Source organism: Dryobates pubescens, chromosome Z, assembly GCF_014839835.1.
Source record: "Dryobates pubescens isolate bDryPub1 chromosome Z, bDryPub1.pri, whole genome shotgun sequence".
NCBI lineage: Eukaryota > Metazoa > Chordata > Aves > Piciformes > Picidae > Dryobates > Dryobates pubescens.
In genome coordinates this window covers 28,422,758-28,447,380 of record NC_071657.1, presented here as the reverse complement: position 1 = coordinate 28,447,380, position 24,623 = coordinate 28,422,758, and the positions used below count along the sequence as shown (strand labels likewise).

The 24,623-nt window shown below is 41.4% G+C and overlaps 1 protein-coding gene across 3 annotated transcripts in view; it reads right to left on the bottom strand.

The window, feature by feature from the left end:
* Positions 1–24,623, bottom strand: part of DAPK1 (death associated protein kinase 1) — a 109,836-nt gene that overhangs the window by 46,915 nt on the left and 38,298 nt on the right. For 2 of the 3 annotated variants that reach the window (XM_054177974.1, XM_054177976.1), the window contains exons 3-9: positions 17,402–17,623; positions 3,653–3,791; positions 1,912–2,041; positions 1,580–1,628; positions 1,394–1,420; positions 852–1,004; positions 658–703 (exon numbers count right to left, since the gene is read on the bottom strand). In XM_054177974.1, coding sequence (XP_054033949.1) covers positions 658–703; positions 852–1,004; positions 1,394–1,420; positions 1,580–1,628; positions 1,912–2,041; positions 3,653–3,791; positions 17,402–17,623 — 766 coding nt within the window. Of the gene's footprint in view, positions 1–657; positions 704–851; positions 1,005–1,393; positions 1,421–1,579; positions 1,629–1,911; positions 2,042–3,652; positions 3,792–17,401; positions 17,624–24,623 lie in introns of those variants that run through there. The other variant, XM_054177975.1, reaches the window with a different exon arrangement.

The window sequence follows — 24,623 nt, the reverse complement described above, 5'->3', positions numbered from 1 at the left end:
CATTTCAATATATTCAGCATGTTCCAATTCACCTTAAGATTACCCCACCAGAAAGCAAACAAAGCACAGTGAGATATCTAGTTGGTGTATTGGTGTAGAAATTTTTGCCTAAGGATGCTGAACTTTGAACTGGAGCATCTGTGGCACAGGCAAATATCTTGATAGATCCCACTTTCTCCCTTCCACACTAGTAGCACCACAACAGCTTGACCCAAACCAAAGACAGTGGAACACTGAAGGAAGTGGGCTACTGCTCTGTACCAACTGCTTTCTTCTGTCTAAAGAGAAAGAATAGAAGAGGGATGATCCTTTTTAACCAGTCCAAGTAAGGAGCAAATGATAAAATGTGGTATGAGATTGGACTGGATTCTGAGAATGTATCTCTGTCATTGCAATGCTCCCCTAAGAGTAGCTTCTCTGCCTGAGAATGATTTTAATCTCAGTTGGCAGGTTACTTTGCTAAACTTACACAGAAAGTGTGTTAATGATGTCTGCGTTCTGCATGCATTACTTTTCATACAGACAGCTTTCCAAAACATTAAGTTATATTAAATAATTATGCAAATTTTCCATGTGAAGAACCTTGAAAAGTGAACGCTAAGTATGAAATGGAGAATGATTAAAAACAGGACAATAGAGAACAAATTACATGCTAACCTTGATCCAAGGATGCAGCAAACTATCTTGAATAGTCATTCTCTTCCTTTAATAGAACAAAAGATAGAACTGTTTCAGAGAGTAAAAAACACATAATGCTACATGTTTATTAAACTAACATCTGAAATTGTCAAGTAATTTGAAGTAACAGAGACATATGCTGCAACAGTGCAAACATGGGAGGAACAACTCACTTTGGATCCTTGACTAGAAGTCTTCGTATAAAATCTTTAGCTAGGGCACTGGTATTACTGAAGAACTCTTCTTCAAACTCGTAATTCACAGCAGACACATTTGCTAATGTTTCCTGTTTGGTTTCTCCAAGAAATGGTGATGCACCACTTAGACTGCATGAAAAATACAACATTGCTCTCATTACGTGTTGAAACTTTGCTTTTTCAGCCCTCTGAGACCAAGAGAAGAAAGCGAATGTTTTTCTTTTGTGCTTTAAGACTGCAAATGTACTTTCAGGAAGATGTGATCTAGCAGGGCGAAAAGCTTTGCTGTAATTTCAGACAATATTGATTGAGATAAAGCCACTCAGGAAAACCACCTACTGATTCCCATGCTATCTCAACGCTGATTAGCAGCCTTTCTTTCAATAATTATACAGTTGCTTTAATGATCATTCAACTTGAATAATGATGTACATGGACACCACCCAAACCTCCAGAAGACAGAATCAGAATTACAAAGCCAGCATTTGAAACAATCACTGATTGATTTTTGTACTTACAGAATATAAGTTATTACACCAATGCTCCTGGAGTGAAGGAAAAGGGATGGTGAAAAAAAAAAGAAAGGGATAGGGGAGAGAAACACACGGGAGGAGAGAGAGGAAAAAACAAACAAAAAAGGTTAGACCATAAGAATAATAATGAGAGATTTATTTCAAGATTTCAAGTAAAATGCAGTAACTTACCACATATCTGCTTCAAGACCAAGAGGCTCATAATTTACTATTTCAGGAGCTAAAGAAGAAAGCAGCAAAGATCAGTACCTAGTCAGAAAACAGATCTATGTCACTCTGAACCTCTGTATATCAGAGATAAAACACTAAGATACTGATATACAAGAAAACCCTATTGCAAGTCTAAGTTGGAAGTGAATGCTACAAACTGCATATTTAAATATCAAAATGTCACAAATTACACCCAAATTACATAATCTGTAACTCATCTAAACCAAACTATGCTACACATACTGTTTCACAGACCCAGACAGAATAGTTTGAAGAAGCAACAGTTTTCTCACCAACAAACTCTGGCGTTCCAAAGATATTTTTGAATTCATTTCCAAAGTCAATTTTGTGTGCTAAACCAAAGTCAATAATCTTGATTCGAGGCTTTGGTACATTTCTGTCCAATAACATTATGTTTTCAGGCTTTGAGAAGGAGAAAAGGGGAGAGAAATATTACACATAGGTACAAAATGTCTGACACATACCAGCATACTTCAGCAATGAACACTTCTATCTCCCTCAGCCTCTAGAAATGTGTCTTCAGCAGAAAAATCCTGTCTTTTCCTATGAAGATCCAGCACATTAAAAATTAACTGCAGTACATTTGGATGTCATGTTGATGACAGAATGCTATGATAGCCGTTTTACCTCCTGCAACAAGAGTTGCAGTTTTCATGTGGACTGATCCTAAGTGAAACACTGTGTTCAGTAAAGATGATAGCCTCTGCACTGCAGTGGTACTGGGAGCTTGCAAGAAACAAAATCCTACAAGCTAGTGTTTGGGCTTGGTTAACGCTACTCTGTGAAACAGGCTTCTTTCACACTGCACAGTCAGGGAGGTATACCTTGCTGCCTTTGGGTCTCTGAAAAAAACTTTTGGAATGGTCCAGCTCCAAGATTTTAAGGATCACATTGAGTAGAATGAGCCACTTCATCTCCATATCCTGCAGTGTCAACAACCTGGTCTGCTCTGAAGAGCTCCTAGAGCTACATCATATTGTCAAGGACCTTTGGAGTCACTAAGAGAGCTCCTCATCATCACCCATCTTCTACCTCTCTTCCTCAACTACAAGGGACAACGTAATTTTCTTCCATCCCTCCCTATGTTTCTGTTGCATTTTGGTTTTTTGCTCTGCACACTTTAATTTACATATTGTTTGTATCTGGTGTTAAGGATGCTTTTTTTTTTTTTGGGTTCATATTATAAGAAATTTATTTCTTACTAGATTCACAATTCTTTTCTCTTGCTGACTGTCATACAAAAGACCGAGTTGTAGGTAACGTGGCTGAGACTGGAAAAGGTATGCTTATCCTGAAAAACCATTCTCTTCCCTACCTCCTTCCTAGTACACAGCACCCCTTTCAGAATTGTTTTGTGATGTAAGAATTATGCCTCTTTTTTCTGTTATACACATAGCTGCTGACTTCAGCAGACTTCATGGAATGTTCAGTTGACTATCTCTGAAAAAAATCTGACAGAGAACAACATTCTAAAATCGAAACATTAAAAAAGAAATAACTTGAGTTTAGATACAAAAGCTCTTTCTTCATTATCAAAAGGATACAGTTAAGGCCCCAAAACAAACAAACAAAAATTATCTGCTGCTTATCTTCCACAAGAATCTTTGTACTTAACTGTGCTGTTTCAATTTAGTATTTCACATGAACAACGTATGCAGCATTAAAAAAAGCAAGTATCAAAACCAGATGAGAAAAGGTTCCTGTTCAGAATGTTTCATCCAGATCCCATTAACATTCCATAAAATCGTAATTTTTATTTCAAGACTGCTGCCTCAGAATGGTTTCATTTTGTTAGAAGCTACCATTTTCCACAAAGAGTCTTCCATTAAAAAGATGGTAACCATATACAGTTCAGTAATTTCTTTTCAATGGCTGAGCTGCTCCTCATCTATGCAAGCTAGCAAAACAAAACTACAGGCAAAATCTGCATGATGACAGACTCGAGGCTGGTGTTACAAAGGACTTTAATGGATGTTGCTTACAGTTGTTCAAGCTTTTATCTGCTCAACACACCTTAAGATCGAAGTGGGCAATCTGCAGAGAGTGGAGATACTGAACACCATTAAGTATCTGTTTGAGAAATTCTGTGGCTTCCTCCTCTGTGAGAGATTCTTTCTCAGCTAAGAAGTCGAAGAGCTCTCCACCTGCAACACTTGGAGAGCAGAAGCATAGTTACTGACAAGCCTGCTTTAACCAACAGGTTCCTTTTAGTGTTGCTGTTCTCAAATCAGCCTTGAAAAGGATCCATATATTTTAATGGCTGCCAATAATAAAGAAGATGAAAATTACTTAATTCAATCCCCCAAATACTAATTACCTCTCCTTGCCCTGAAAACAATATAACAAAAAAGTCTTCTTTTCAAACAAAATAGGTTCAAAAATTGAAACAAACTTTGCTGCCTGAATCTAAATTTAAATGAAGCAAAATCCACTCACTCTCTATGCACATTTAAATGACTAAAATTAAATGTGAACTAAGTACATTCAAAACATACCTCTACTCTCTTCAAAGCATTCAACCCCCTGAAAATACATTCTATTATTTGAAATAGTGCTTCACATTCATTACATATGCTGTATTTTTACTCCAACAGTACCACATCCTTCCTACGAGGAAAAGACATTGCTGCCCTTAAGACTACTTCCAGCAAGTCTTTCAGCTGCACAGGCAGGAAGAAGAGAGGTAAAAAGTGAGAAGGATACACAATCTAGATTTTTTCCTTTGAGGGAAACTAATAATATGACTCTTTTCTCAGCTCAGTTAGCAGTCTGGAGGGAGTGATGATAATTTTCAACAGAAAAAGAGATACTGAAGTGAACAGGACATATAAACCACAACTGTTCTTAACAACCGACCAATCTCTCTTCAGTTCCTGTTTATAAAAGCAGTCTATTCTGTCTATGAATGTCTTGGAGACTGCAAAGATGGTCATATTATCCCCTATACTGTATTGTACTGTATTGATACTATATTGGTCATATTATCCCCTATACTGTATTGTACTGTATCCCCTATACTGTATTGATACTAAAAATAATTTTGAAAGTACACTCCAGTTTATGTTGCCTTCCTGTACAGAAGAAATAAACCATTCACGATTTAAAACTCTGGTTATGAAAAATAACGGCACGAACATATGACTAGTTGAACAGTCTGGGTAAATTTCTGGAAATACATTTGATTTCTGTATCATGTCTACTTTTCAAGAGACATAATCTGCATTATTGCAATGCAAATTGCATGCAAAGTGTATTTTAATGAGGTCTTGGAGCTTTCACTGAGCTGTCTAGACAATAATGAGAGTATTGTTTTGGTTATTATTTATGTTGTAGTATTTTCTCCCTGAAAGCAATTATTGCAACCAAGTGCCACTAAATACAAGAATTACAGACAAGAAGGAAAAGAGGTAATTTTAATATTTTTTTTCCATTATTATTGTAGGGGTATAAAAATATTTTACAGAGGCTGGTCAAATGGATACATAAGCATATTCTCTCATTCTTTGCTTCTAACTGAAAAAACAGCAAATGGTTTCAAGTCTAAGGTCTGTACCTCTGCAGCACTTTGTGATGATGAATAGAAACCTAGAAGGTGACACAGTGCTGGTATTTCTCTTAATTTGCAGTCACTGGGCTCGGGGACTTATGCATCACGTGGAATTTGCTTCCACGTGTTTCCAAGTGGATGTTTGTGGCTCTTGCTGGGAGGCTAAGTGGAGCACAGCCATACCTCACAGCCTACTTCCCCAGCCATGAGCAGCCGTCACAGCAGCCAGAACAAAACCCAGCACCTCTAGACACCCAGCATATCTTTGCACTGGGATAAGCATCACACAGTTTACTGAACCAGTGAAGCCAGACCCTTGGCTGAGAAAAGGCTGAAATTCTGCACTAAACAGACGGTTATCTGGTCTGCTTTTGATGTAGATCACCCGCCCTGTGAAACAGTGAAATTGCTTGCTGATGCTTAATTTACCAGTCATCATGAATGCATCAGAAGTACTTAGAGGATGCATTTTCAGCAATGCCAACTCACAACACAGTGCTGCCCACTTTGCAGTCTAAGCCAGACTGTGACAGTGTCACACAGATATGTTCTATGCCTGTTACAGCTTCCTCTGATTACTGTTGGCATCCTAGAAGCATGCAGTCTCTATGAAACTTACTAGTCATCTGTGACCAACAGTACTGATTATGCATATTACTTTAAAATTCAAAATAAAGATTTAATTCCCAAGGATTATTTAGTTTTTGAGATACCTAACAAAAAATATCTGTGCAAAAAATGGAAAACATCTTCATCTTATGCACTTTGTATCTGCAGTCACTCCAGTTCATGCTATTTTGCATCCTGAAAGTTTAGACTGCGTGAAAGTAGAAACTGATGTACATGCATTTTTATGTAACACCAAGATGTCATATTCACCTGTTATCATAAGTTCACCTAGGTTTACTAAAATGAGATACTTGAATGTGTTCAGAGAAGGGCCCCAGGGCTGGTGAGAGGTCTCAAGCACAAGCCCTATGAGGAGAGGCTGAGGGAGCTGGGGTTGTTTAGCCTGGAGAAGAGAAGGTTCAGGGAGACCTTTTTGCTCTCTAGAACTACCTGAAAGGAGGTTGTAGCCTGGTGGGGGTTGGTCTCTTCTCCCAGGCAACCAGCACCAGAACAAGAGGATACAGTCCCAAGCTGCACCAGGGGAAGTTTAGGCTTGAGGTGAGGAGAAAGTTCTTCACAGAAAGAGTTATTGGCCATTGGAATGTGCTGCCCAGGGAGGTAGTGGAATCACCATCCCTGGTGGTGTTCAAAAAGGGATTGGATGTGGCACTTGAAGCCATGGTTTAGTTAGTCATGAGGTTTTGGGTGATAGGTTGGACTTGATGATCTCTGAGGTCTTTTCCACCCTTGTTGTTGATTCTATGATTCTATGATTTGTAAATAGTTTACAGCATGAGATCACGTATAACTCTTCTCCAGCACAGGCTAGTTATAGTGACATTTATTTTACGACACTATCATCAACCTTATAAATAGCATGAGACAAAATAAATCTGTATCCCCCAGGTAACACATCTAGTGCTTGCCAATCTTGAAACCGAGGCCAGAAAATCTAACAGGTTAAAAAATCAATTACTTCCCCACATCCCATCCTCCCCCCCTTAAAACCAGGGGGAATTTTCGCAGAAGTAGCAGCTTTTTCCAAATTGCTGTGTGCTGCTTCAAATGTTTAAGTGAAGCACTGTCACCCTAAGTGACTTGGCAGCCCTTGCTTAAGGAATAGGTGAGTGAGGAGAGACTGGATTTAACACACTCAAAGCTTTGCTCCAGAAGCAGCTGTATCTCTGGTGTATGGGATTTTAGTGTGCCCTTTCATGTTATGCATCTCATCTACTAGGCCTAGGGTGAAATCTTATGCAGGTTCACTTGAGCAGGCCACTCTGACTTCTCCTGTAACTAACTTCTCAGTTGCAAAGGACAAGCTCAGTACCCTGAGAGCTCGTTTTGGGTGCTGCTATCACTGGTGAGCACAGTGCCCAGCCATCTTCTCCTGCTGCTTACTTTTACCAGCAGAGACATAAAGCATGAGAGAATTTTATAGCAAGAATGAGTAAAGTGTTGCACACACAAGATGACCTGGAAGATCAGAAAAGCCTGGATTCCTGGAAAGGTGCCTTTGCTTCAGGCAGCCTCCAGGGACTAGTCTCCTGTATGTGAAAGGCTGTAACTCATATACTCAAAGGACCTTACTAACACAGTTCATGTTTTTTAGCCTCCTCTTCATGCTTGCCATAAGTCTGCTAGTTCTCTACCTTTGTGTTGTCTCTGGCAGGTCTGATATTAAGCTCTACCACTACAGGTATATACAGAACTATGGTATCACTGCAAGGTACTCATAGAATGTCAAAAAGGGTTAACACAGGTCCACACCAACACCCTTTACAATTTTCACTTCCACAATTAATTTGCTGGACTATAGTGCCCTCAGGTCTATCAGCAGAGATAGATTTCACAGATTCCACAACCAGATTCTACATCTAGAATCACTAGATGCATCCTAATTGGACTTAAAATATCACAGACCAAGAAATGGATGAGAACAAGCTAGTAAAGACGCTGGCTATATAAGCTGTTGCAGTCTTCTCAAAAGCCAAGCAGAAAGCCCCACTGCACCACTGTACATGTGTACCTCCCATTTTCATGCACAGAGGCAGTCTTAATCTAAAGAAGAATGGGCAGACAAGTCCAGGCATCAGTCCCTACGACTGAACTTTTTGGACATCACCTTCTCCTAAGAATTAAACTGGTTGTGTATCCATTACCCTGCCCTAGCCTTGTTCCCAAGTTAGCTTTGTGTTTTCTGGTGCATGAACAGCTGGTTGAAATTTGGATGAAACCAGATCATTGTGTGGGTTTCCAGAGCCATGCTAACGCACTCCCAGACAGACCTTGGTGCTTTGCAGAGGGCACCATGAAGCCAGCATTTAACAGACTGCTGCCAGTCACCAGATGGATAGAGTGCTTCCTGAAGGGAGTATAGACAAGAGCACTAGTGTTTCTTCCTTTAGAGCACTTTGAAGTATCTGACTTAGTAATCTATACAAACACAGAACTTCTCTCTGTTCCATTTCTCTGTTTGCTAGGAGAAATTACCAGACAGCTTTCTGAGCAGTTCCCCTCTGCTGTTAACACAACTCTCATCTCTAACATTCTAGCTAGTAAGTAATGGGCAACAACATACATCCCTTCATATTAACAGAGGTACTTTACAGTCAGGAACTGATTACAGTCAAGCCAGAGATAAATTTCTTTATGGCTGCAAAGCCTCTATGTTCCTGTTCTATGTTTTCCTTTGATTCTTTAATACTCCTGTATAAAACCTTCCTGTTTACCTTTAAACTAAATTAGAATTTTGCAGTCATGATAGGGTGGTTAAATATTTTGCTCAATAAAATAAGAACTTGTGACTGATGGAAGCCACATCTTAGTCCCAAAGGATGTATTCAGTATTCAGTATTTCTAAGGTTGGAAGGGACCTCAAAGATCATCGAGTCCAACCTGTCACCACAGACCCCACGACTAGAGTAGGGAGGACACTACTGCCCACTGCAGGCTTGAACTCACGACCTTCCCATTAAGGGTCTTATGAGCTACCAACTGAGTATTACATTATTGACCATAATACAGAAAGCCACTAGGGTGGAGTAAATCTATTTTCACTGTCACAATAATATCACTACATTTTACATTGCTTTCAAGATGCAGAGGACCTGTTATAGAAATATTTTGTATAATCATATTCACTAAGAGCAAAGCCAGTATGTGCTGCTTGTTACTTCCAGGCAGAGACGCTAGCTTTCCTGAACTGATGCAAGTGCAATAAAGTTTCAGGTAACTGCAACAAAGTGCAATAGTGGTACAAAACATTTGCCAGCCTTCCCAAAGGAAGCTTGACAGATGTGCAACCTTCATATCTCAGTCTGAGAAAGAAAATACATCACACCTATGGAAAAAGGATTTCTGGATAGTGCTTTTGCAAGCTGCCAGGTGCTCTCAACTACAAAATGGAACTGATCACCCGATCTCAGAAGTTGTTACTGGAGCCTACATGTGGGGGAAGCTTAGAACGAATTAACCTTCAAAGTCAGCTTGCTCACCTTGTAATGACCCAGTCGCATGCCAACTTGATAGCACTGCTCATATTGTAATAACACCTAAACAATAATTACCTAAGGAATTCTGAGGAAATTTAAAAAACCCCAAACAAACCCAAAAACCTAAGCCCAAACCTCTTGTCTGAAGAAGCTTAACCTAGTGGATTGAAGCTTCCAAGGTTTAATTTACATTGCTTGCACTTTGAAACAACACAAACTAGTAAAGTTAAAGAAGAATTACACAACCAATTTGTTCCATTTAAAAAACAAGATTCAATTGACAAATTATCTGTATTCCTCTCTAATCCAAAATTTTCTTCTCTGAACTTGCAAAGGAAATGTCTTACTTAAGGATTCAGTGGTCAAACATCTCTTGTATGACTCCTTGCATTATTTCAGAACAGAAGGTGTCTGCCCAAGACTAGACTGAGGTATGGCTACTTCTGTTTTATTTAAATTAAGGAGTTTTACATCCACTATATTTCACTGCCTTTATGAATTGTGAGGTTACTAACCCTCTCCTCCTAAGGATGCTGCTAGCTCCTCATGTTACCTACTCGCTGAACTTGATTTTTTTTCATCTAGTTACCAGAATAATCAAGACATGTTGTGGCATCACTATGCCTTGTATATTCATTTCTCCAGCTTCTATTAGAGACATCAACAGTCATTAGATCCTCTTTTTAGTGTACCTAAATTCATTCAGTTATATTGAACAAGGCCCGAGAATGGCCAGCCAGAAGAACAGAGCCACCAAAACCTGGACCAAGATTTAAGCAGGTTAAGTCACACCAAGAGGGAGACCTGCATTCTCCTGTATTCTTCCTCCTCTCAAACTCAATTGTTATTTAGGTTTTCATCTGTAAAGTTCCCTAAGTGCCTACAGTATGCATGGTGTTACTTAGACATTGGCTCAACAGAGCCCTTCAATATTTGATCCTGCCTAAGACATTCAAATTTAACACATGAAGTATTAATGTTTAGCATACAAGAGCGTCACACATTTTGATCAGGGACTACAGAGCCTGGAAGCCAAATGCTCTGTAAGATATTCTTAGTGTGTCAGTGAGTCACACTGGCTCTCTGTCCTTTCCTTTCAGCCCCATCAAACTTTCATTCTGACTTGTCTACACATCCTCTGTGCATCTACCTGGGGGCCTGCAATCCAGGATTTTCAAGTCAAAAGCTGGCATGACATCTACAAATCAGTGCTGCAGAGCTTGCTGTTGCATCCCAGTAAGTACCACAGATTCAATCTCCTCTAAAAATGCAGTTGATGGTCACTCAAGAACAACTTTCTTACGACTTAACAGGTAAAATTAACAGAAGTCTCAAAGCTATTTCTATCAAGACAAGTGAAAATAAAGGAACTGTGAAGACTTCAAGCTTCTCTGGAAGTCAAGCTATCATAAATTTAACAAGTTAAATTAAGTCCCCAATAAGTCAGAATCATAGGATCACATGATGTTAGGGGTTGGAAGGGACTGCTGGAGTTGAGTCCAACCACCCTGCCAGAGCATGACCATATAAATCTAGCATAGGTAAGAAGTTCAAGAGTTCAGAATTGTTTGCTCTTAGAATCATAAAGTGGTTTGGGTTGGGAGGGAAGTCTAAAGGTCATGTAGTCCAACCCCCACTGCAGTAAGCAGGGGCATCCTCAACTAGATCAGGCTGCCCAGAGCCTTGTTGATGCATCCCAGGATAGGACTGGCTTTCTGGACTGCAAGCCTGCAGTCTGCTCATATTCGGCTTCATCAGCACCCCTAAGTCCTTTTCCACAGGGCTGCTTTCTATTACCTCACCCTCCAGCCTGTACTGATAGTGAGGATTGCTCTGATCCAGGTGCAGGACCTGGCACTTGCTCTTGTTGAACCTCTTGAGATTCACCTGGGCACACCTCTTCAACTTGTCCAGGTCCCTCTGGTGTATCAAAAGCACCACTCAGCTTGGTGCCATCTGCAAACTTGCTGATGGTGCACTTAATCCCACTGTCTATATCATTGATAAATATATTGAACAGTACAGACCACTGAAAGACACCACTTGTCACTGGTCTCCATCTGGACTGGAAGCCATTGAACATTGTCCTCTGGATCCAACCATCCAGCCAATTCCTTATCCACTCAACAGCCCACCCATCAAATCTGTATCTCTCCAACTTGTTGAGTAGGATTCTGTGGGGGATGGTGTCAAAGGCCTTTCTGAAGTCGTCTCACCTACTCTTCAATGAGTAAATGATGATATCATCAGAATTTTTATTAATGGATCTATCATCCTCTCCTTGTTCTGTTTTGGTTACTATTATAGCAACTCCCTCTGAGACACTAGGATATATAGGATTAAATTTCAAAGAAATAGACAGAAAGTAACTTTTAAAAGGAGCATAAAGCCTAGTATTTAGTACACCAATGCTTGTAAGTTAATGTAACTTCTCTTTCCAAGATTAGACCTTCAAAAGCTTTCTTCTTCACCTTTTTAGAATTTTAAAGCAGGTATTCATCACCCAGAATTATGCTAGAAAAGCTAATGGTCTTTAATTAATATTTCTAATTTAGGAATAAAGGCACTTCTTTTGCAGAAAACAATATGAATACCTAACTCCCCGCATAGCTTCTCAGTGGAAAGGGTCAGCTATTGCTATCTAACTAATTTAAAAGGCAAGACCACCTGATCTCCTTCTGAGCATTTTTATTATCTACACATAATTTAGGATATGGGTGTTTATTTTTCACATGTGCACAAAGAAACCATAACCAAGACTCTACAAAGCACAGTGCAAGTGTGTTGTAGGTGTATGTTACAGTTTAGTGCAAGAACTAAACTGCCTGCTTCCCCAACACAAAAGTGAGGGCAAGACTAACACACACAACTCAGGGCTGAGATAAAGAGGTCAGAGTTTAATGTAACATAAGGTATCATAAACAGGATGTGTAATTACCTTAACTATTAATTTAATTACTGAAATAATACAATACATGATTTCCTTATCTTAGCCTATTTGCAGAAGTAGCCCAATGAAATACAGGAAAAAACCAACACAACAGCATAAAACAAAAAGCCAAGCCCAGCAGCTAACTGACTCCCACTCTTTCTACTGCCATGTGTGCAGAAAAGAGATCAAACATAGAAGCAGCAAATGGAAGTCTCCCATGTTGCAATCTGAACTTCAAGCCCCATAATACTTTGCTCCAGTTAGCACTTTCATTTTTGAAGCTGTCATGACCACAGCATGGTATGAATAACAGCAGCAGGTTCAATTCAGTCCATGACAGTGTGCAGTGTAAAGAGTTTATGAAGACATAATTAACTGGTAGGAAAAAGAAAACCAAAGAGACAGATTATGCATCCAAGGCTAGCAAGAAAGGAAATGAGTAGATGCAAAATGTGCTGGAGGAAAGAAAATAATTATCACTGTGCAACACTGGCATCTGTGTTTTCTAGTCTGTGAAATCTAGTAAAACAATGACTTTAGAAGAGTTTGCTGAAAATAACTTAGTATTGCTAACATATAGCAGAGATTAGTCGCTGCATCTGCATAGAAAAAAGTACTAAGAAGTCTGATTAATTCAATTATTTGTGTGATAGAAGGGAAAAATACAGGAAACTATTTGTCAAGGGTTGAGGCTGGGCTGGCCATTAAATTAACATCAGATGCTCCCTATTAACTCCTCCTCTCCTCTGGGAAGGAAAAGGGAATAAGAAAGAGAGACTTATGGGTTGGGAAAAAACTCAACTTAAAACAGCTTTAATGTAACAGTAATAATAAAAAGAAAAATGTAGTAATATTAATAAGAACACAATAAAATCTATTCAAATATATACAAAACCAATATGGAACCTGATAATGGTCATGCCATCACTGGGTTAAGTCCCCAGCTGAACTCACAGATTGGGGTCAAAGAAGAATGGACAGTCCTCCTCAGACACCAGCCACTAAAGAAGAGAGGTTAACCCTTGTGGTCCCTCACCTTTACAATGGATAAAACTTCCATGGAATGGAATACTATGTCCAGCAGATAGGTTCTCCACCCCCTCTACTCTGCACTAGTGAGGCCCCACCTGGAATACTGCATCCAGTTCTGGGCTTTGCTGTTCAAGAGGTACAGGGATCTACTTGAGAGAGCCCAACAGAGAGCTACAAGGATGATTAACAGATTGGAGCATGTGCCTTATGAGGAAAGGCTGAGAGACCTGGGGCTTTTTAGTCTGGAGAGGAGAAGACTGAGAAGCGATGTAATAAATGGACAGACGTATGTGAGGGCTGGGTGTCAGGAAGGAAGGGACAGCCTCTTCTCACTCACACCCTGTGATAGGACAAGGGGAAATGGATATAAACTAAAGCATAGGCAGTTCCACCTCAACATGACGAAGAATGTCTCCTGTAAGGGTCACAGAGCACTGCAACAGGCTCCCCAGAGAGCTTGTGGAGTCTCCTTCTTTGACGACTTTGAAGACCTGTCTGCATGCATTCCTGTGTGACCTGCACTAAATTATATGGTCCTGCTCTGGCAGGGGGGGTTGAACTCAAAGATCTCCAGAGGTCTCTTCCAATCCCTAACAACCTGTGATACTGTGATCCTGTTGGTCAGTTTTAGGTCACGTGTCCTGTCTGCTTCTTACTGCAAGTGCCTTTTGGTTCTTTTACTTACTTACTTACAGCACTCCAACATGGCACACCAGATTAAGCGGGGACCTTTGTTTCTAAAGCAGCAGTGTAAGCAAGAGCCTTTCTGCATTCTAAACCTTCGCAGTAATTACAAACACCAGGGGTTAGCACTTCCAGAAGCAGACAGTGTCTGCAAAAATACGTCATTAACTTCAGAATGTGAAGCTGCTTCAGAGAGGCTTAATTGAAAGGTAAAATCACAGAAAAGAGAACTGTTTTAGTTCAAACCAGGACACAACTATGGTTTTAATTTGGATGACAAAGAGCAAATGTTTTCCAGTTCATATGTAACATGCATAGTATTCCTTATACGATGAAGAATCCTCACAGTGGGAATACAAAAGGTATTTCCAAACAAGGAAGTACATGTGACTACGATCTAAAAATATGAGAATATGTCTTAGTTCTCTGCTTACACCAGAACACTTTAATAAAATATGGTTCTTGAAGGATATCCCATGCTTGTGTTTGAGTACTGAATCTTTTAAGGAAGCATTTTAACTTAGAAATTGCAGAAATTACATGTTTTGAAATTTTTTTGGGGGGTAGGACGCTTTCCTGACACAAGTTAGTTGAGAGATAAACCTCCAAACACCTATGTGGACAAAGGTTTTGATATGCAGTGCTGTGTTGTGAAGGCCTTGCCACTGCAATAATTAACTAACTGCCCACATATTTCTGTATACAAATCACCACCTGGATAATTTGCTGGCCAACATAATATTGGCTGTGAGTGAATGAACTGAAAACTGTTTCTCACCTGTTTGCTCACCTTTGAGGAACAGCTGACTAATAATGTGATGTTTAGGAGAAGATTTTAGGAAATTCTTAGCAGAAAAATGTTTAGGCAACAGCATGCAATACTGAAATCTTATGGCTGAACCAGGAGATAGAAAAATCAATAGTGAACAGGCAACAGATGCTGTTGCCCTCAGACTGTACAAACAAACATCTGACAAGCAACAAAAGAGTAGCCACAGTGGCTTGAAGTTTGTGGGCTACAGCTTCTACCAAGAAGAGAAATCAGAGACACTTTTCCTCACCACTGCTCACGTTACTAGACTTAGTGATATGAAATCAGTGTTTCTTCTGGGTCTTTCTTTTGTTATGAATTTCTCATGTATCATTGGAATGTTGATTTTTAGTTTCTCTCTAAATTCTAAACAAATTAAGTTACATTTTTAGTTTCTCTCTAAATTCTAAAAAAATTAAGTTACACTGTCTGTATATGGTATACTCTCTCATCTTGTAGTCATAAAGGAACACAAGTCCCAGGAAAAATGCTGTGTTCTACTCAGAAGGGAAAATGGCCATTGTGAATGTATTCTGAGGACAGCATGACCAGATTATTTAATAAGCTTTTTGCTTTATTTCTGTTTCTTTGAAATTATTCTGTGAGAACAAAGAATGTCAGGGGAGTAGATCCCTAGCAAAATGAGATTAGAACCTTAGAAGAAAGAAATTATGTATTTAAGTGTCTAAGCATGCAATTAAAACAACAATATTTTGCTTTTCCCATAGCTTTAGATAGTATCACAGTAATTCTGAGAATCACAGAAGTTTACAGCAATTATATATTCAGTTTTGAAAGGGATCACCAACATGGCATCTTTTCCCTCCTCTCAAACTAAATAAATGTATTAACTTTGTGCAACCCCAAATAGCACTGCTTCAACTTGAAACTCTCACAGCAGACTGGAAAGGAAAAAAAAAAAATAAAGTCTCCAATTGAAACTGTATGAGACTTGTTAACCAGGCAAAACAATAAGCTAAACTGCCATGCAAAGAGTTTGCTGAGCTTCATGCTATCAAGATTATCAAATACACATTGTCAGAGGTATTATCTGCTTCCATTCCGTGAATGCTACTGGGTACACACAGACACAGACAACAACCTTGCTGCCAAAAGAACTCCCATTCCATGGAGAAAGGGCAGGGAGGCAGAACGGCCCGATTCCTCCTGCTACTGTCCATGATTATGGAGTTTTCCTTAGAGCTTTCAAGTTCAGACACTGGCCCGATTTCATCTGGACAGATTACAGAGCAGAAAGAAAGAACTGCAGAAGCAGCAATACAGTGACAGTATAGAAAAAAAAGAACAAAAAAAGAACTGGAGAGCTACTACCACATTGGGAAAGAAAGAAGCATCACACTGATTTTGCTGGGTATTCATGACACACTTAAAGATCTCTAAACAAAAGTTATGAGTAGTAGACATTCTGATGTGAATGCAAGGAATGGAATTTTTCTCATAGGGTAATACTTAAACAAACACTTACGTTAGCCAAAGTTGACAACCTAATCCAAGGGTGTACTTCTGGAACTAGAAAGTGACCCCAGACTACAAGTATTAAAGTGAACTACCACAGGCTGGACTGGAAGTGTAAAAGTATGTTCTAACGTAATAAAGCAGGGTCATGCATGTATATGATACAGAAAAGATGAAACTCCCAACAACTGCCTTCCATTTTTATTTTACAATTCTTACTGTAAATCTGGGTGTTAGTGACACCATGCAACATTAATGTACCCTTATAAGGTAAGTGGAAATATGATTTTCCAAAGAGTAAACAGGAAGACATAATCTACACAGGAAAAAAATAAATCACACTAACAGCCAAGGAAAAGACACAAGTGCTGCCCAAGCTCCTGATACGAAAAGCAAACTCTTTGCACAAAATCCTTATCCTAAAACACATTTAATTGACAGAGAGCAAGTATAGAAATAGTGTAATAATTATACAGTATCAGGCATACAAGCTAAGTAAGGCCATGAATGTCCCACCAGCAGACACTGACAAACTCTAAAGGGTCAGTAATGCTTTACTTCTAAACTCGCAGTCTCTGAGGAACTTGAAGACAGAATTGAAACAATGCAGAAGTATTCTCTGCTGACACATTTACCTCAGTCCATTAGCAACAACCTTGGACAAAAACAAGAACTAAAACAATGATATGAAAGTTCAGTTTACATTTCAACAAGGCAGAACTGGGGAGAACTCTGTTCCCTGTTACGAGGCTTAAGAAAAAAACCACCACCACAAAAGAAAAAGCATTTACACAAACATAAAACACAGCAACATTTTCTAAACTAACCTCTGCTTAAAATCTCTACTTCCCTCTGTTCTCATCTTCAAATCAGCTTATCTATCTCCAGCCTATTCTTCTGGATCCATACCATCAACAATGAATAAAAGCAGCAACCAAAATAAAAAAGCCTAAATATGCCTCATTTATCTTCTAATGTCTGTGCATTTACAGTAAAAAATATGTCTAGAAACCAAAAAGCTGTAACTCTGACCTAGAGAATTCTCAAGCTAATATGTATCTTTTTTGGGGGCGGTAAAGAACTTCATTCAGTCACTGTGATTCTCAGAGAAAGGGTCTATTTTTAAAAAACAAACACACACACTGTTACGCTTCCCCAGGTCTCTGGAGCTACTTACAGTTCCAGAATAAGAATGACATCTGTTTTGTTCTCATAAACATCATGCAACGTGATCACATTAGGATGTCGAATCTCTTTTAGTATGCTGACTTCTCGCTCAATATCTTCACGGCTCACTCCACGCCGGCTGGATTTTGTTCTCCGTTTCTTGATGAATTTTGCTGCAAATTGCTGACCAGTGCTTTTCTCACGGCATTTTTTCACTACAGCAAACTGCCCACTAAGGAAGGGGAAAAAAAAAAATAATTAAGATGAGTGTTTACTTCAAGAGTAGCACCTTTTTAGTGGTGTACCTCTCAACTGACAACATGACTAAAATACATGACAGCTTTTTATGCAATCTCGAATAATGCATAAAAAAACCCCACTTAGAGGAGTCAGAAAGATTATGTTATGGCTTTTACATCAGACAGCGTACACACATACATTTTTTGGCACATCTGCATGTAAGAGATAACACCAGTGCAGACCATTGGATTTTTGATACATGCATTGGGAATTACTGGGTAAAAGTAACAGTTTCTGGATGTCTCTTTCCATACATATGTTGAGGATTTTTTTTCATGTTCTGCAAGACAGTCCTTAGTCTCCTCCAATCTACATCAACAGTCAATATGCACTTTATTTCACCTTCAAATCCATTTTTTTAAGTTTTAAAATCAGTAGAGTGTTTCATGACACTGCTTTATCAGTTTTAAAAGCACTGATGAAACACAGTAATATCAAGAATTATAGTTCTCTTATCATCTCATTACATAGGAAGAGTTCGAGGACAAGAAAAGTACTGAGGCACTGAGAGACAAAATGCTGTGATTATGTTATAAAACACAAGAATATCCAGGAAGCTCCTGACACCAGCCTGTTACCACTGACATATAAGCTTGCTGCTGCTCAGTGTACACATTGATTAAGATCACCAGGAATTTAATGCTGAGCTAAAGCAAGAACAGTATTTGTAAGAACTGATAATTTTTCATTTTTAACTTATCTTAATGTCTGGCTTTAGACTCTCTAGCAGTTCTGTTCTTGGTTTATTTCACTGTACCAAGAATTCACAGCAATTACAGAATGATAACAATGACAAAGTTTTCTGAAGTTAGCCAATCCTGTTAACTCAGTAAGTGGTATCTCCTGAATCATACTTAGGACAGCAGTTAAATCAAAGGTAAGACTTCACTATCTAAAAAAGCCATGTAACATGGAGACACATATAATTCCACCCATTAAGAAGTGGGAGGCCAGGAGGTCAAGGGAATCTCTCTTCCGCCTCTGCACTAATGAGACCACATCTGAATTACTATGTCCAGGTCCGGGCTCCTCAGTTCAAGGTGGACAGGGATATACTAGTGAATGCCCAATGGAGGGCTACAAGAATGGTTTTGAGCCTGGAATATTGTCTTATGAGGAAAAGCTGAGGCACCCAGGGCTGTTTACTCTGGAAAAGAGAAGACTGAGAGGAGATCTTAGTAATGTTTACAAACATCTGAAGGGTGAGTGTCAAGAAAATGGAGCCAGTCTGTTTACAATGGTGTCCTGTGATGAGGGGCAAAGGATACAAGCCGAAACATAGGACATACCAGCTCAACATGAGGAAAAAGTTCTTTATGGTGAGGGTGACAGAGCACTGTGTGGTGGTTTTAGGTGATGCCCTTAAAATTTAGTTAGAGATTTTGAGCAGAAATGTAGAAAAATATAAATAAATCACTATTGGGTATAAAAAGGAAAACAAAAGATTATTATAAACAAATTCATTGGATAAATATCTAGAATAAGACAAGCTGTACCATAACAATTCTTTCCTCTTCTTTCCTGATCTCAACTGTTTTCACCTCGCTCTGAAGAGATTAACGCGCTTGTCATCTGGCCTTGACTGAGCTGTTTAGTTAAGTTTAACCCAACCACTTTCTCTCCACTCCTCTCTTGGGACAAGGAGGAGGCGGTGGGGCGGGGCAGCAGTGGAACAGCTTCTCTGGTTCCTGACCAGGGGGGATTTTGTGTTGTTTGCTAATTGTAAATGACCGTATAACATTGTAAATACTGTGTATTTGGTACATATTCATTGCATTCCATTGCAGAGCGTAGTTCTTGCATGTAAATACAGCTTCATTTGCTTCTGAGTTGGTCTGGCAAAGTTAATCCCGGGGGAAACTTCAACCCACCACAGGCTACCCAGAGAGGTTGTGGAGTCTCCTTCTCTGGAGACTTTCAAGACCTGCCTGGATGTGTTCCTGTGTGACCTGCTGTAAGCGATCCTGCTTTGTCAGAGGGATTGGATTCAATCATCTCCAATGGTCCCTTCCAATCCCTACCATTCTATGATTCTGTGATTACTTGGAAGAGGAATTAACCTGAATTAATGATTAAATAATTGCAATTGATGGATCTTTGGGAAGATGCATCACCCACAAAAAGGGCATCACTCAAAGTGTCGATTGGGATTCACTCAAAGCTACATATCTCATGCATGCACACTACTACACCAATGTGCACAGCAAACAAACAGGAGGAGGTGGAAGCCACTGTAAAGCAGGAAAGCTGTGACAGAATTGCCATCAGGAAAACAAAGGGGATGTCTTGCACAACTGGAGTGGTGCATTGGATCTCTATAAACTCTTGAGAAGGGACAGACTAGACAGGAGCAGCAGTGGGGTAGTCCTCTATGTTAAGGGAGCATTTTGATTGTCTAGAGCTTAATGAATGGGTTGAATGTTTAATGGGTAAGAATCGGGGCAGAAAGGCAAACAAGGCCACCCAACCAGGATCAAGAGACAAAATATTCTATAAGCAGCTAGGAGAAGTCTCAATAACTGATAGCCCTTGGTCTCATGGGGAACGACAACTTACCAGATATGTCCTGTAAATAAAATATAGCCAAGTGGAAACAGTCTAGAAACTTCCTGATTGTGTGGAAGGTAACATTCTCACACAGGGCAAGTGATCCAGTTAGGGAAGGCATCCCACTGGACCTTATGCTTGTCATCAGAGAAGGACTTATAGGTGATGTGGCAGTTGGAGGTTGTCTTGGGCACAGACATCCTGAAATGATAGAAGTTTTCAATTCTTGGAGAAGAGTAAGCCAGCAGAACTGCCATCTTGGACTTCAACCCACCACAGCCTCAATCTTTAACAACAAGACTAGTTGTTGTCTCAGTGCCCAGCCCACTGAGCAGGCAGACAGAAATGGAGAGCAGAATGTAAGTGCCCATAATCCAAGGACAAATGGTCAGCAGCATACTGCACCACTCAAACAATCTATGAGGCTGGATGACATACACCCAAGGGCACTGAGAGAGCTGGCAGAACAGCTCACCAAGCCACTTTCCATCATTTACCAACAGTCCTGGCTAACTGGGGAGGTTAACCAGAGTGGCTTGAAAGCTGCCCATCAAAAAGGACCTGGGGGTGCTGGTTGACAACTGGCTGAACATGAGCCATCAGCATGCTCAGGCGGCCAAGGCCAACAACAACCTGGCCTGTATCAGGAACAGTATGGTCAGCAGGAGCAGGGAAGTGATTTGTGTCCCTTACTCAGCACTGGTGAGGCCATGCCCTGAATACCACTACTCACTACAAGAACATGGAGGTGCTGAGGTATGTCCAGAGGAGAGCAACAAGGACAGTGAAGGGTATGGAGAACAAGTCTTATGAGGAGTGGCTGAAGGAACTGGGGTTGTTTAGACTGGAGAATAGGAGGATGAGGGAAGACATCATTACTCTCTATAACTACCTAAAAGGAAGCTGTAATGAGGTGTGTGTCAGTCACTTCTTCCAAGAAACAAGTGGTAAGATGAGAGGAAATGGTTTCAAGTTGAACCAGGAGATCTTTAGATTGGATATTAGGAAAGATTTCTTCACTGGTAGTGTTATTAAAGACTGGAATAGGCTGCCCAGGGAAATGGAGGAGTCATCATTCATAGAGGCTATTTAAGAGAAGCAAAGATGTGGTAGTGTGGTGGTTTAGGCTGGGTGCTGGCCTGGATGCCACTGCACAGACCAAACCAGGGAGGTCCCAAAAGGGTCCAGCCCACTGGATGGTCACCGGAAACCAGGTATTTCACCCATAATTCTCTGCTCCTCTCTAAAATATCCATGTGGGGTCCTTACTTCCTCTTTTGTCCCCCTACTGCTGCCTAGATAAAATGGCATGAGTTGCCTCCCTTGGGCCTGCCTAGGCCCAAGGCTGGGTTGGGGGGTGGAAGAAAGAGCCCTGGGGGGGTTCGGGTGTACCCCCGGTGGGGATGGGACGTTCTTGGGTATGTTTTGGGATATCTCTCTCTCTTTGTCACGGTGCTTGTGGTTCTCTGTAAAACTTTCATTGTTGTTGTTATTGTTTTTCCCATTTAAACTTTCCATCACTTTTGCAATCCATTTGTCTGAGTTGTTATTTTTGCCTGTGGTGGGAGAAATTGCTCTCCCAAATCACAACAATCATGGTGTAGCCAGGCCAGGAGTTGGTTGCTGTGGCGAACTGCAGATCAGATTGCAAAAGATGGAGACTTTGAAGTCAAATGTGGGACATTGCTGGTTTGGAAGTTGGGGCTCGAGTTTTCTTGTCAGGGCAACTGTGTGAACTCCTGTGGACTGCAGAAGGACTCCTGGTGCGTGGTCAATGGCATGGAATCCCTCCTGTTGCTTGGGAACAGCGAGGGGTGGCTCTTTCGGTGACTTTCTGCTCAGGGTAGCTTAAGAATGCTCGGGTAGCCTAAGAAGGTGAGACCTGCCTTTTCCTCTTTGTTCTCTGTGGAGCGATGAGCGGCAGGGAGCAAAGTGGAGGAGAGGCAGTGGCAAGCAGAGCGAAGTTGGCTGGCTGTTGCTGTGGGTGAGGGCCACCCACGGCGAGCGGACAGGCGATGGCTTCCAAAACCCGAGAAGACGAGCGGGGACTTCAGCTGGAAAGCCATTCTCAAAGGCTCTGAGAATGCGCTCATGGCTTTGGCTGAAATAACCGTTTGGGTGCCCGAAGGGGTGGAGGCGATTTTGATTCTGCATCACAGCAACAGAGACGGCAGGGGCCAGGCCATGCTGCATGCAAGCAGTGGCAGCAGCACCGCCCATGCCAGACTGTGTGGTGGTGGCAGCTGTAATTCTTTCACTGGTGTTTTCGGACATGTTCTGAAAATGGCACCGAGCACCTGGCTCTGCCTCCTCTCTTCTGAGTTGTGCTGCAGCCACCCCCTCTTCCAGGGGAGGGCTGTGAACTGGATGTGGTGATGCCTCGGTATGTGAATGCCCAGTGTGGGGGTGATGACCTGCAATGTGCATTTGTGTAGCCTCGGACCACGGCTGGAAGTGGTCGGCTTCCATCCCTGGAGGGATGGAATAAAGCGGTCGTGGAGCCTGATTGCTCCAACTGGCTTGCCCCAGGGGTGGAAAAAGCTGCTGAGGAAATGTAAATGCGAATAAAGGCTTGGCTGAGAAGTTGTGAGGTTCTTCCAGGTGACCAGGATGTCCCAACAAGTCCATGAAGAATTCACACTGCAGGAGAATGACTGCATCGCTGGGAGGTTCCATCATATGAGGAAGAAGAACTGGAATGGACTAATACTTGAGCCTGAATGAGAGACTGTGTGGAAGGACGCCCAGATGAAGACATGGACTTTTGCTAGACATGTCATCAGAAGAGTTCTAAATTGATGATATGTGTTTTTGGGCGCAGAGATTATGGTATGAAAGAAGGGGTGGTGTGTGGTGGTTTAGGGTGGGTGCTGGCCTGGATGCCACTGCACGGACCACACCTGGGAGGTCCCAAAAGGGTCCAGCCCACTGGATGGTCACAGGAAACCAGGTATTTCACCCATAATTCTCTGCTCCTCTCTAAAACATCCACACGGGGTCCTTATTTCGTCTTTTGTCCCTCCACTGCTGCCTTGGTAAAATGGTGTGAGTTGACTCCCTTGGGCCTGCCCAGGCCCAAGGCTGGGTTGAGGTGGGGAAGAAAGAGCCCTGGGGGGGGGGGGTTGGGTGTATGGCCAGGTGGGGATGGGATGTTCTTGGGTATGCTTTGGGATATCTCTCTCTGTCACAGTGCTTGTGGTTTTCTGTAAAACTTTTCGTTGTTTTTTCCATTTAAACTTTCCACCATTTTTGCAATCTGTTTGTCTTGAGTCTTTTCTTTTGCCTGTGGTGGAAGAATTGCTCTCCCAAATCACGACAGGTAGTTATGGACATGGTTTAGTGGTGAACTCAGTAGTGCTAGGTTAATGGTTGAACTCAATGACCTTAAGAACCTTGTAACTGCTTCTGTGATTCCATAATTACATGTAGGCTAGAAGTTCTGCTTTGCCTTTGTGGAGCAGGGTTCCACGTGAACAGCAGTTGAACACGGGTCAGTCGGTCCTAAGCGACAGGCGAGCGCCATTCAGAAAGGGCGGGCGATGGCCTCTGTTGCCCTCAGCTGATCAAAAGGGAGTCGGGTTCAGATCCCCGAATCCAGAGTTTTGGAGGATTTAAGGGAAAAAAAGAGGCTGTACCACCTTTGGAAGGAAGGGAAGGCTTCTCAAGGTATGTTTAAGGAAGTTGTTGGATTATGTAGGAATAAAATTAAGAGAGGCAAAGGCCCAGTTGGAACTGAAGCTGGCCACCTCTGTCAAAGACAATAAAAAGCATTTTTACAAATATATCAACACTAAAAAGAAGGGCAAGAAGAACCTGCACTCCTTATTGGACCTGGAGGGGTCCTGAACACCTTCTTTTCCTCAATTTTTACAGCAAGGTAGGAGGAGTTCAGGACGAGTGGCCTCCTGAGCTGGGTGATGGGGTAGGCGAGCAGTGTAATGCCCTGGAAATCCATGAGGAATTAGTTCGGGACCTGCTGAGCCACTTGGACACCCACAAGTCCATGGGACTGGATGGGATCCATCCTAGGGTGTTGAGAGAGCTGGCAGATGAACTGGCCAAGCCACTCTCCATTATTTTCCTCCAGTCCTGGTTCACTGGAGAGGTCCCAGATGACTGGAAACTGGCCAATGTGGTCCCCATCCACAAGAAGGGATGGATGGAGGAACCTGGAAACTACAGGCCAGTCAGCCTGACCTCAGTGCCAGGGAAAGTGATGGAGCAGATTATCCTGGCAGCAATAACTGTGCACCTGAAGGATGGCCAAGGGCTCAGGTCCAGCCAGCATGGATTTAGGAAGGGCGGGTCCTGCCTCACCAACCTCATCTTCTATGATCAGGTGACCCGCCTGGTGGACGTGGGGAGGCCTGTGGATGTGGTCTACC